At 32.3% G+C, this 14,195-nt stretch overlaps 1 protein-coding gene across 5 annotated transcripts in view; it reads right to left on the reverse strand.

Annotated features, from left to right (window-relative positions):
* Window positions 1-14,195, reverse strand: part of LOC106678407 (uncharacterized) — a 41,246-nt gene that overhangs the window by 1,278 nt on the left and 25,773 nt on the right. For 2 of the 5 annotated variants that reach the window (XM_014416893.2, XM_014416890.2), the window contains 5 exons: window positions 11,662-11,851; window positions 8,562-8,706; window positions 7,686-7,876; window positions 7,411-7,599; window positions 5,493-5,549 (listed from right to left, as the gene is read on the reverse strand). In XM_014416893.2, coding sequence (XP_014272379.1) covers window positions 5,493-5,549; window positions 7,411-7,599; window positions 7,686-7,876; window positions 8,562-8,706; window positions 11,662-11,851 — 772 coding nt within the window. Of the gene's footprint in view, window positions 1-5,492; window positions 5,550-7,398; window positions 7,600-7,685; window positions 7,877-8,561; window positions 8,707-11,661; window positions 11,852-14,195 lie in introns of all 5 variants that reach the window. The other 3 variants (XM_067049341.1, XM_014416891.2, XM_014416892.3) reach the window with 2 other exon arrangements.

Raw genomic sequence — 14,195 nt, forward strand, 5'->3', positions numbered from 1 at the left:
GGACCATATTCCATTCATCTATACACACGGTCAATCAATTATCTTCCAGTATTTATATATACGTTTTATCTCACACTTCTTTCATTACTTTATTTTTATTTTTAATAATTTTCATTTGGTACATATATTTATTAACTAGATTTTCTTATGTATTTTATTATCTGTTCTTTCCTCTTACTTAAATTTAATATTACTCTTCTTATACAGCCTCTGTTTTCTTATAAGACTTATCTTATTGTTTTCTTATAACTATTCATTGTCTGTCAACACTATTAATGTATCCATTATGTTAGCTATTTTATTATTTTCTAATCATTCAAAATATCCTTTTATTCATTGGTTGTTATCTTGTTTTTCGTTCTTAGACCTGATGAAGGCTAGAAACTCTGTTTGAAACGTTCACACTAATAAATAAGTTTTTAGTTATTTGTGTTCCTCACTGACGGTATCCCCAACCATCTTTTCATTATATGAATCCACGATCAACAATCTTCTCATTGTTTAAAAATTACAACTAATATGAATTAAATCAAGACAGGTTGATAATACTTCTATGATACTGATGTTGCTATGATATTATATAAAATAAAAATAAGCCTAATTTAATCTTTCCATGCAACTTCATTGTATATAACTTTATTATAACAATACCACATAGAATAGACATTTGAGCAGGAAGGTGAAGATTCTGCTATTTAAATCAGTTTTTCTCCCAGTACTATTATACGGATCAGAAAGCTGGACAGCCCTGGATCATCATTCCAGCAAGGTTTCTGTAGAAATAAGATTCCTACAGAAAATATTAGGAAAAACCAGGCGAGACGGAATAGGGAAACTGTCCAAGAGGTGATTAAAGAAAGTCAGCTGAACGATTCGGGAATGTTAGCAGAATTGGAGATGATCGTAAAGCCAGGTGGCTTCTAGAAGCAAGACCGGGGGGAAGGCGACCTCAAGGCAGGCCAAGGCTCATGTAAGCTGACCTGATTGAGAGAATTGGCACAGCGAGAGGAAGCTCCATGCCAGAGATGAGAAGGCTCGCATGGGACAGAGATCGTTGGACAAGATGTCAAAGGCAGCTACTCCATGCTTAGCAGTACACAGGAGATAGTGAGATAAGAAGAGAAGAATAGACGTAAAACAGTTCAATTAATAACATCAACTTCAACAATGATCCAATTTACTCTCAACACTTTATTTTAGAACCTCCAACTTTTAAGGAGGGAACCTAAAATTTGTTTTCACATTGTCACTTTATTACCTACTAATATACTAATATTTTTGAACATACCTCAATCATTGAATAGTTACAATTCATTTAAAATGTCTTTCTTTAGCAGACTTATTTATTATTAAACAAGAATAATCAAAGGATAGTTTTTGTAGGCCTGCAAAAGACATTTTAAATGAATTGTGACTATTTAATGATTGAGTTACATTGAAACATATTGGTATTATGTGAGGAAGTAATATGGTAATAATGTGAATACAATTTTTAAGTTGTCTTTTTGATAATGATTTAAGGGCCGAAATGTTGGAGGATTAAAATAAACTGTTGAGAGTAAATTTGATCATTGAAGTTAGTGATATTAATAATATAAACCACGCTCAAACAATCAGTTAACAAATATATTAAATTAGTAATCTAAATTAAATTATTATTTTCTATAACATTATCTAAGAAATAATTATATAATGAATAATAAACTAATTGCCTAAAAGCAATGAACTGCTTCGGTTGGACAGGAGCTCTCGTAGGATAATTACAGGGATCTTACAGGTCACTGTAGATCAAACAAACACATGTTTAACCTCAAGCTAACAGAGTCACCCCTATATAGATTCTGCAATGCTGAGGATGAGATGGCATACCACATTACAAGCTGGTGTGACCGTTTCATAGGGCTGAGGTTCGTACTGTTTGGGGTGGATCACGTGGTGGATCCCAAGCAGTACGAGTTGATCAAAAGTTTATTAAGATTCTTGGAATCTTCAAAACTGAAGCTCTCTCTAATGAGCTCATCGCAGTGCTGTAATGCTGATTGCAGCATTGGCATGAATTTTTGTTTGATGGTATAATAAATTTCTTTTCATGGGGAAATTTATGACTTATAATTAAGATGAAGATTTTTATGAAATTAAGCATGTTTTTTTTTAAGCTGCCGATCAAAATTCTTTACGATTCAGTGTGATATCTCATATCAGTAGGTATATTTGACGGTAAATACAGGTATTTGCATATTTGGACTGTTTTAGTTGAAACAAAATACAAATAATAAAGTAAAATATCACAATGAAGATGAAAGGTAGTGTATGCCTCTGTGATATTTCAGTGTGTTAAATGCTACTTTCTCGACATAGGAATTGGTTCTAGGCCTATCTATACTCCAGACCCTCTCCTTTCTCTCCTAGATCCTACTCAGAGGTTTCGTCCTATCAACTAGGATTTTTTCGTAACCTAATTTTAGTCCAGACGCACCAACTAAGGTTATACACACCAACCAAACCAGAACAGAGGCCTATGGAAGATGGTTTATTTATTGTAATGTCTTTCCGATAGGACGTTGATCCTTTCATCCGAAACTCTTTCCTCTTAAGGAAGTGTTTAGGTTCAGGGCTCATCCCCTGATACCGTTGGTCTCTCCTTAGCCTGTAAGTGTACAGAAATCAACCCCTGACATAGAGTTGAGACTGAAGAGACTCAGGAATGGTTTCGTAAGATTTATCTTTGGGTTTCCTAGGTGCTCTCATGTCTCCCATTGGTATACCGAGTTGAAGTGGCTCTTTCCTACCTCCTGAAGGCAATACCCCTCCATGGTGTTTTCCTATTCCAAGTTTCTAAAATATCCTTGATCTTCTCACTCTACAATCATCCATCCATTCATTAAACACTAGATCCCAACCAATCCATGTATGTATGCCCTCCCATAGGACTGCCTCCTTTAGCAAATCCTTCATCATACGAGCAACCTCCTTCCAAAATTATCTACCCATCTCTATTCGCCAATCCTCATCCATCCTTTCCTTTAAACAACACCTATTCCTTCACTTACTACATAACCAAAATTCCGCATCATTGTGAGAAATGTATACAGCCATTATTGATTACTATTATAAATTATAATTTAACCTAAGGTTTTTATGTTATTTCACCATGTACAGTGAAACTTTTTAAATATCAGTCTACTAACAACTAACTTCAATTTGTGAACAATGTATTTGTTCTTAGGGGACATTTGTCCCAGAATAAAATTATTTTTTCATTCATTCATCGTTCCCTCCCCAACTACTCTCCTCTGAATATGCTTTGTCCACGGCCTTCTATGAATTTGCCTACAGGCCAGTATCACTTTCAATTATGTCGATAATAATAAAATAGTGGTGAAGTATTATCAGCCATCTCACATACCTGTCTTCATCTAAAATCAACTATTATATAATTATAATAAGAAGCTGACTAGCAATTATTGTTAAAACATTTCATGCAATAATACCATGGTTTAGTAAAAAAAAACAACAAAAAAAAAAACCCTTTAAAGCAAGCCAACAAAACCACAAAAACCACACTTATCAATCACTAGGTTAAAAGACGAAGTGTAAACATTACGTGAGGAAAAACTTCGGGACTTGAATCTGTGCTTGATTTATCAAAAAATGCAAAGTGTCAATTTTTTTTTTTCTCCTTTATTTTCAAAATTTTATGCTAAGTAGAGGTTTCAGTACTTATATATTATCAAGTCAACCTTAGATTGTGTTGTTGAGGGTTATAAGCCACCCTATAATTATTATAGCTTTAGTTGGATCGCAGCAGTTCACCCACAACCAAAGAACAAACGGTATATGGGATAATATAGAAGTACCATAATTTGCTAACCTCACACATCCATATATATGTTATTTCAAATTCAAACAAACCATATTTATGAAATCAACATCATAAAATCAAAAAATAGAGGAGCAAAAACTTTGCAACAAATTAAGTGCAGAACCAGATGAAGTTTAGTTTAATTGATAAATTTAGCTCGGTACATAATAATAAAAAAACAAATAATAGTGACATATGTGACATAAAAATAATTTTGTAATAAATCACTAAATGTGAATGGAACGATATCGATAAAAAAATCATAATTTTCAGAAAATACAATAAGATAAAAAAAAAATAGTAATCTACCATCTCAGGTAATAATTAACAGAAAAGGTTAACATACTTATAATTCAAATTTGAATTACAAGTTAACAAATTTGTATAAATTGGCTATTGAGCCAAGGTGGATGAGATCTCAATCTGATATCAGCAAGTATTTTTAGGTTTATGTAATCATTTCCATAGTTATCTATGAAAAAATTTAGTTGTATAAAACTTTAATCTGATAAAGCCTCTGAGACGTGGACACAGAGCAAGCTGGATGAATCAATTTTATTAATCCTTAAAAAGATCCAGCTATGGTGGAATAGATAATAGAGGACTAACTAAGATATGTCCTCTTTAGTTCATTTAACACTGAAGGTCATGGTGGACACGACATTTGGCTAGGATGTATGAAGATTCTGTCGTAAAGAAGATTCTTTTTTAAAGAAATTTATGGGCCAAGGCTAAATAGAAGACATATGATGCAGTGGCTAAAACGGAATCATCTACGATGCGTCCAGACACTGTATACAATGAAACGTAAAACCTAAATAAGAATAATAAAAGGTTACAGACAATAAATAAAAACGGAAACAATAACAGATTATAAAAGAAAGTACAAACCAAGAGATGGAAAAAGGGGGACAAGAATAAAGTAAGAAAATGAAAGAGGTAGAAAACGTACCTTTCAGACAAAAAATGAGAATTGTTTTGACAGGATGCATTGGGAGAAATGGGGATTGGAAATTAACATTTGAAAATTATTTTAAAGTAAACAGTATAGAAAATTAAAGAAAATATTATAAATATATAATAATATAAGAAAGTTTGTACCTTCTTGTATATTTCTTCTTTTTATCAGTTATTGTTTCCATTTTCATTTATTGTCTGTAACTTTTTATTATTTTTATTTAGTTTTTACGTTTCATTGTATACCCTTTTAATTTTTCATTTCTTTTTTTTCTTATGTTTACATCATTTAAGTCTTTGTATCTTTTTTAGCCCTGATGAAGCCCTGCAATGTGGGGCGAAATGTTGGCTCAATAGTTTAATCACTATTTGAGTTTTTATGTGACCGCACCCGGACTCCATCTTCCATTTATGGAAATCTATTGTTTTTTATTATTTTATAGCCACACCATCGATATATCTACAATAGGGATGTTTTAACGTAAACATGAAAGCAATTATAGCGTTTTACAAAAACATTTTTTTGGAACTAAGAGCACCAATACCAGCAATTAGTAAGTTTATGGTTTTTATTAAATTGGATAATACAAATCCTGAATTTATTTGATGAATACTGAGGCTTTAGGGTTATCTACATATATTTATTTTCCTTATCTCTAGTTTCTGGGTTTACCTTTGAGGCAGACCCACGGGGCAGCAGATGACGGAGAGATTTATTCTTCATTATTTTCTGTAAATTGATAAGTTTCATCACTACGAGAACACATCAAATTCTAAACGCTAAGGCACAAACAGCTGTACTATGAGGCGGGTTCCGTTGGTCTTCAAAATAATACGGCTTCAAACAAATATGTAAATTGAAATTGAGAATACTTCTGTTATTTACGATCATCTTTCTAAAAAAAGGCAACATAACATAAAATATCCGGTCTGTCCATATACACATCTATCCTTACAGCTTCGGCTGCTAGACCTAACAGTAACAGTAAAGTTGTCTGCTGTATCTTGGCTAGTGTTAGTTTGATTTGTAATTTTTTTTAATTTGAGTTATGCTAATATAAAATTTGTAGGGCTTGCGTAGAAACTTTAAGAAGCAAATTACATAAAAATCTTGAGAGTTGTTTAGGTGGTACACCTAATAGAAAAATAAGTTTTTCAACTATTTTTTTTATAATGAAAATGCATAGTATAATAATTCAATAAAATAATTATTCAATTTTATATAATTTCCAATTTTGTGCATGTATATCACAGGAAAAAAAGCTTCTCATCCTAACTTTAAAATTGCTTGTTAAAAAACTCTGAAAAGTACATGAACTGAATCACTGAGTGAAAAACCCCTTAAAAAAACATTATCATTGAAAATTGATAATTCTTCCTAAAAAGTTATAAGCACATGTATAAAGCCCATGACTTATTGTGCAAATCTTCCTATATACAGTGTTCAATTAAGTCTTAATATATTAATAATCAACGGAGTAAAAATTAACTGTCAAAATACAATTCACGTGAGCAAAAACTTAATTTCTAAAAATATAATTAAAATTATAAAACTAACAAAACACGTGTTACCTGATACCATTTAAAGAGCCGATTTAAGAGAATTTCAAAAACCTAACATGCAAGAACTTGCAACCTGCCGACAACAAAACAGTAGCGAGGTAAACAATCTTGCTGGTTTCGAAAATTCCCAAATGTAACCATAGTGCAACCTTCCCCATCATAACAAACCAAAGGTTTTTCACAAAGAGAACAAAATATTGTGTCTGGCATCAGTAACTCTTGAATAATCTCTATCCTGGTTCTAAATTTCAACATAATGACCATTATAATTAAAATAATTATTTTATTAACTTAACTTTTCTATAAAAACTTAACAAATATATTTAGTTGATTTTTATATCTATAATATTTTCTTTTTTCATTCTGAATTTTAGTACTACTATTTTCCCTGAATATTATGTACCATTTCAATATTACACTATGTATTATTATAATATTACTCTATGCATTTCTTCAATAAATACTACTTATGTACCTATATTATCTGTTATCTTTATATGTTTCTTGTTATTCTGTAATTCCTTTTAATCATTATGGTAGTTATCTAGTTACCGTTCTTAGCCCTGATGAAGGCCTGAAATTCGCGTCGAAATGTTGGTACTAATAAATAAGTTTTTATTTATTTCTGTTCTTTACTGACTGCAATCCCATCATCTTTTCCACATAAAAAAAAGTTTATTGCAAAAATTCACTCTTTATTCAAGCCATTCTAGAAATATGAACAGGGAGATATTTATGCAGATTAATACCAAAATAGAACATAAAATAGGAAAATCAAGTCCAATACCTGAGAGTATAATCATGCAAATTACTGATTTAAATGACATGGCGGTTATTATCATCATCATTATTATAATACATCAAAGTGGCAGAATGACTAGCACCCAACGGAACCCTCCGCATAAAGACAGATACAGAAAACTACAAACTACTGGTGATAAAACTGTGTTAAGCATTTGGACAAACCATAAAAAGAGTCGCAAGCAGATGAGAGATAGAATGTATTAGATACAGACCACAGTTTTTACCTCCTTGGTCGCTAAATTATGGATGATAGCGGAACCTCGGTCTTGCATTTCAACGTCATCGGATAGAATAGCATTAACGGCAACCTTAGTTGTGACCCTGATGTTAGACAGCTGCTGGTTGTTGTACGTCCATTCAGATATGTACATCAGCCATTCGGAGCTAGCAATGTTTTCGAACAAGTTGCAAATCTAAGAAAATCATGTGGTTTACGATAGATTAAGTATGAATACAGTATTTGTATATACAATAATCAACATAGAGGATGATTACTAACAAACAAAGTAAGTGCTCTCTGGTGAGGTATCGGATGCCTGTCGACGTCGAAGGCGTAGTTCATGAGAACATGATGTTTCCTATCCTGGTGCAGCATTAGAATCACATCATCCTTCAGTGCTGCTGCAGCTAGGACATGGAGTGTGTGTACTGTAACATCCTCGTGGAGTTCCTTGTCCATCAGGAGCCTGCCTAAAGAAAATAATAGTTCCGTTAAATATTATTTTTACCATTTTTTATCAGTCAAAAGATTTTTGACAGTCATATCGAGAACAATATAGCAAACAAAATTAAACATTGTTCAAATAGTCAACATAGCTGCTCCATTTACAAAGCCAGCAGAATTGCTGCTATTTAGCAAATAGAATCATTTTCATACTTTATAGTATTTCCAATAAATTCAGGAAATAATAAAAGAGAAAATAAGCTACATCGGTATTCATAGCAAGAAACTTTAAACAATTGTGCCACAATTGATATTTTGAATATATAATAGAGAAGAGGCAAAATATTTTTATCAGGTTCACCTGAGGACTGGACATCCTGGGAAGGCATTGAGCTAACTTGATTTGGATCACCAGCATAATGGACTCCTCATGGGCGTTATCAATTCCGGTTTTTCTTTCATCTTCAATTCAGTGGTAAAGATATTGCATTTTATCATCATAAACCAATATTAGAATATGCACCCTTTTGCTAAGCTATCATCAACATATAAAGTCCACAATGATCAGTGAACATCCTCATTAATAGTTAGCTTGCTTAACATTGTAAATTCAATCACGTTTCACACCAATAATAAAATAATCCTTATATCTGTATTAAATAAGTTTTGTTAAAAAAATGTTTACACAATATAGAGGTATAAACAACTGACCTATAAAGACAAGAAATGATTCTCCAAGAGCCCAAGAGCCTTCATCCTCGAGCATGTACTTGTGAAGTTCTTCAAGCGAAAGCTGTTCCTCTTCATGCAACTTGCCATCTATGAGGCCGACCAGCGTGTCAAATGCTATATGAACCTGATAAATAAAGATGTTAAAAAGATAAATAAATCATAAACCAAATAACCAATAAAACTACAGAAAGTCCTTATACTAATGTTAAATTCTGTTTCTTGGAAAGTTTTTTAAGTCGAGTCCTGTTCGACAGAAATGTAAAAAAATATAATGAGGTATTGTTATTTTACCGTAAATTAGTATGAGGAGAAGATAGTTTGGGGTGCGGTCATCAAATAAACAAAAACTTATTTATATGTGCTGATATTTCGACCTGAATTTCAGGCCTTTATCAGGACTAAAAAGGAAAAAAGAGAAAACAACCATCACTCAGAGAAACTTAAAAATAAAGGAAAATAATAAACAAACAAATTTGGAAATATACATAAAAACATATAATAAATTAAGTAGAAAGTAGTCGATTAATAACAATAGAAGTGGATAGAAGTTGATTGATAATAATTTAAGATCAAATATAATATAAATTATAATAATGAAATATAATATATTCTAGCCGCCATGTTGGCACTATTAAATAAGTTATTTCAACTTATTTGTGTTATATTCTGACAGCACCCCCAACCATCTCCTACTCATATAATATTAAAGAAGCAAGAATAATACAAAATAAATTAAAAAACAGAAAGAGGAGAAGATGGTTGGGGGTGCGGTCAATGAAAAACACAAATAAGTACGATTAACTTTCTTTCAAGTACGATTAACTTCTGATTTTTCATTGACCGCACCCCCAACCATCTTCTCCTCATTCATCATCCACGGTCAACTATCTCTCATAATTAAAAAACAGAAAGTACTGAAATAAAAAAAATAAACACAATCAAAGGTGCGGAAGAAAACATATCTTAATGTGTTAAGTCGATTACTCAACATTTACTTTTTATTTTAAATATCTACCCAAATTCCTAGAGGAAGGACTATGTATTTCATATAGCAGTTTATTTTTGGCTTTAATCATTGTTTCAACTGTAGTTGTCGGTAAACCTTATTTTATTCCAATTTCAGTTTTCGATAAACCTCCTGTGACTTAATTTCATAATTTCAAGCCATTTTCGAAAAAGCTTACAAGATAGAACACTTTTATTACTCTTGACAAACAATGCAAGAAACTGAAGAAATAACATCACAAATTTAGAAATGAAAAGTGATTAGTTGAAGTATTTTAGTAGTAAATACATGGTATATTCACTCATATTGGATCTGATATCTGATTTTCCAGTTAAGTAATTGGATTCATGTCTGTTTCGGACCATCCAACATATTTTTTTTTCCCTATGCCAAAGGAGGCATTTCTGCCATTTTGTTTCGAACAGCCCAGTATACTTTAGCTTTGCTCAAGTAACTCCTGTCTGTAATTTAGTCCGCCGTTGCCGCACATGTAAATATATGATCACCGGTCATCTCACCATCTCTACACAGGACGCAGTCTGAAGACTCAGCCACTCCTATTTTCTTCAGACGGTGCCGCAAATAGTCATGTCCAGTGGCCAACCTAAAGCATGCCACTGCCACCGCTCTTGGTAAAGTCAAAGGAGGGCACTCTTAGGGTCTAGCAATGCCGCCCAGATTCTTGCCCCCACATTCTCCTCCACTCCTTTCCTCTGCTCTTTCAGTGATAGTGCTTCAGGCCATTTCTTTCGCCATGTCCATGGTGATAGGAAGAAGCGGCTGTGGTTGGCTAGCCCCTAACCATGCAAGTCAATCCGCCTCCTCATTACCAGGTAAACCGCAATGGGCTGGAATCCACTGCATTACCAATACTTTAAGTAATTCTCTTTTACTTTCTATAGTTTTCTGGCATGTGAGAATTCAAGCATTAGCCAAGGGATGTCCAGACGCTATTGCCAGCAGGGCTGCCCTAGAATCCGACAGCAGAACTATCTTCTTTTCGCTGGTGTGAGTAAGCTTTTCTAAAGCCAAAGTAATAGCAGCTACCTTTCCATCAAAATTGGTAGTGTTTGCTCCAGCAGGTGCTGACAGTTGGAACAGGCTGCTATAGACACTTGCACCCACATTTTTATTTGTCTCTGTAGCTGACCCGTCAGTGTCAGTGTATATGTGGATCCATTCTAGCTCAGGGTAGCGCTCGGCTATAATGGCCAATACCACAGTCCTTATTTCTTCTGCTGGGGTTATGGATTTGTTGATGGGCATTATTAGATCCAGCACTATAGCATATGGACACGTCCAAAAGGTTTGATTAGTCAAGTCAGGCAGAGGCTCTCAAAGTTCAGGCCTAGCCTTGTGATAATGGATTTTGTTATCCATCCCAACATATTTCTGATTCCGTTCGATGAAAAATCCAATCTCTTTTTTTTTTATTCAGCAAGATAATTATTAATTCACTGAGGTTAAACGGTTCTTGATGTAATTTGGTTAACAACGTACTTTCAAAATGACTTAAAATGTGAGCTGTTTCTACAAATACAAAAATTATATAATTGAGGCATTTGGTTGTAAAACATTGTTACTGACAAAATAAAAACTTTAATGATGTTATAATATTTGTTGGTTATGATGATTTACAAATCATTAAATATAATTTAACACCAAAATTATCCTGTAAAAAAAAAATGAATAATTCTTTCATTAATCTATACATAAATCTGGTAATACAAAAACTTCTGTTTACAAAAAATCTTAAATATCATCTTTTACAACCAAGTGCTTTAATTATTATTTTAATTGGAGAAAAATACACATAAATAATAATTACATAACCTAAAGGGTTATATTTTTTTTAGCTAAAACTGTATTAATAACTATTGCAATTCTTATTTCAGAAAGAGATTTATATCAAAACCCTTCAAAAGTTATTATTTTAATTATTGTTACTTCTTGAAAACTCTTTATTGCTATTTACTATTTTTGATTAAGGTATTAATTCTTTATTAAATTATCTCTTACTCAATAAAAATTTTTAATGTAAAACATTACTGAATACTTAGCTTATAAACTTACATCAACTGCATCTTTAAATACTATTGGAGGTTCCCGATTCCTTCGCCTTTCCTCACGTTCCTTGCGCTCTTCCTCGTCAAAAGCACTCAGTCGAGCATTCGCATCTTGTTCTAACTGCTCATCAATAGCCGCTACTTCTGGCTGTCCGTCTTCGGCAGACATTCTTCTTTCTTCTGAGGTCTTGCTTTCACTAATGGAACAAAGTCAATCATATTAAAAAATTATAATCAATGCTTTAACTTAGTCCTATCCAAAACTACAGCCATTAAAGAAAATAATATGTTTTCTCTCTATTATATACACAGAAATACGTCTGAACTTAGTCACTGATCAAATTGACAAGTATGTAAATCTCCCACTCGCAACAGTTGAACTCCCACTTAAATTCACATCCCCAAAAGCAATCCAGGACCTGATTAAAAAGCTCAAGATAAAGAAAAGTCCTGGCCATGATTTGATCCCAGTCATAGCAATCAAAATGTTAACCAGAAAAGCTGTCGTTTTTATTACGTCAATTTTCAACAGTTGCCTTCGTACTGGATACTTTCCGGATACATGGAAGAAAGCCGAACTCATAGTAATTCACATGCCTGGTAAGAACGCCAAACAAATCAGCAGCTATTGACCTATCAGTTTATTACCCATTTTTGAAAAATTACTAGAATCAGTTATAAAAAAACATCTTAATTCTTTTTTTCAAAGGATCAAAATAATTCCAACTTTTACCTTCATGACATCGTCCAGTCCACACACACCTCCATAGCTATGTTCACTGACGATACAGCTGTGTTCTCTCAACATGATGACATAATAATAGCTAGAAACACTTTGCAAAGTCACCTTAATAATCAAGAACAATATTTCACAAAATGGATGATTAGCTTGAACATTGAAAAGTGCAACTCAAAAGTTTTTACTCTTCGACGCCGACCAAATCCACCGGATCTAATCCTTAAAGGTAAAAATGTGAAATGGAATCCAGCCAGCAAAACAGTAAGATACCAGGGAATTGACCTAGATCGCCTCCTCCAGAAATTCCAAACTAAAACCAGAAACAACTGTTCTTATATTTAAAACAATCCTCAGGCCACTGCTGATGTACCACTGTGAAGTCTGGGGAACGGCATCCTTCACGAAAAGGAAAAAACTACAATCTTTTCAAAATAAAGTCCTAAGAATCGCAGTTAATGCTCCTTGGTTCATAAGAAATAGCCAATTGCATCGCAAATTACAAATGAAGTCAATAGAGGATTATATCAAAAAATAGTTCATGAAGTTCCATTCTGAGTTGTCGACAGTTAAAGGAGCAGTGACCTACAACCTGGGAAACCCAACCAAAACCGCCTGAAGCCCAGACTGCTGCAGGACATTCTTTTATAAATTTATAGTCACACTACCTCTATTTACTTATTATTATTTTTTTTTTTGTTTATTTATTTTTTCTCTTTTCTTCTCTCTTCCCTTTTTCAAATTAACTTGTTTCTTTTTACTATTAGAAGACAATTGTTTGTTTTATTTAAGTGTACCAATATCATTATTTTTTGTTATTAATTTTACATTCCTCCTTTATTAAGAAGGAATTATCTATTTATTTTATTATTATTTTTTTTCTTTTAATAAGAACATTTTATATAGTTAGGGGTGTCATTTGTATGACTATACCCCCTCCTAATCAACAGTTAAAAAATATATATATAATATAAGTTATATCAACCATGTAAGGCCCACCAGGCCGATCTGGTATAAAAATAAAATAATAATGAATCTCTATTATATAAAAAAGGTTTCAGTGATCACCATGTAATATTTCATTTTACATATAATCATCTTGTAATATTTCATTTAACATAAAGGTGGAATAACAAAAATGGGTCATAAAAAATTAAGTTTAACCGATGAAGAAAGCACTTTATAAAAAAATAAATGAAAAAGGTAAAGAGCATCAAATCATCCCGACTTTAACTGGAGTTACAGTGCCATACCTATCTTTTATAATAACATGTATCTATGTGTATATATATGATAATTTTATTATCACGGCGGGTCCGGCGTGGAAAGATTGCCTTTTTTTGTGTTATGATGTGCCTTTTGTGAGATTGTGACAGGTCATATATCGACCAACCTACTCGCTATAATTGTCTGTTTGAAGAGTCAGATATTATAGATAGATCACGAAATATTATAGATTTAACAACTAAACTTTAGGTCTTTACTTGGTCAGTACAATTTTTATGTGCATTAATATTTAATATTCATCATAATCAACCATTCTATTTGTAGAAAGGTTCATTTTATATTTAAAAAAAACAAAAAAAAAAAAACTTGAAAATCAAAATTATTTTTTATATATTGATTTTTAAATAATTTTAAATGGCATTATATTGGTAAATAATGGATTTTTTTAAAATTATTGTATTACATACTTTTTTAATAATGATTTTTTATTTATTGATATATAAATGTAAGTGTATAATGTATTCTATTTGCATAAAATAGATGTTTGTTTAAATTATTTTTTATTATATATTTGTTTA

This window comes from Halyomorpha halys, unplaced genomic scaffold, assembly GCF_000696795.3.
Source record: "Halyomorpha halys isolate HHAL.00 unplaced genomic scaffold, Hhal_1.1 Scaffold141.1, whole genome shotgun sequence".
Classification (NCBI taxonomy): Eukaryota; Metazoa; Arthropoda; class Insecta; order Hemiptera; family Pentatomidae; genus Halyomorpha; species Halyomorpha halys.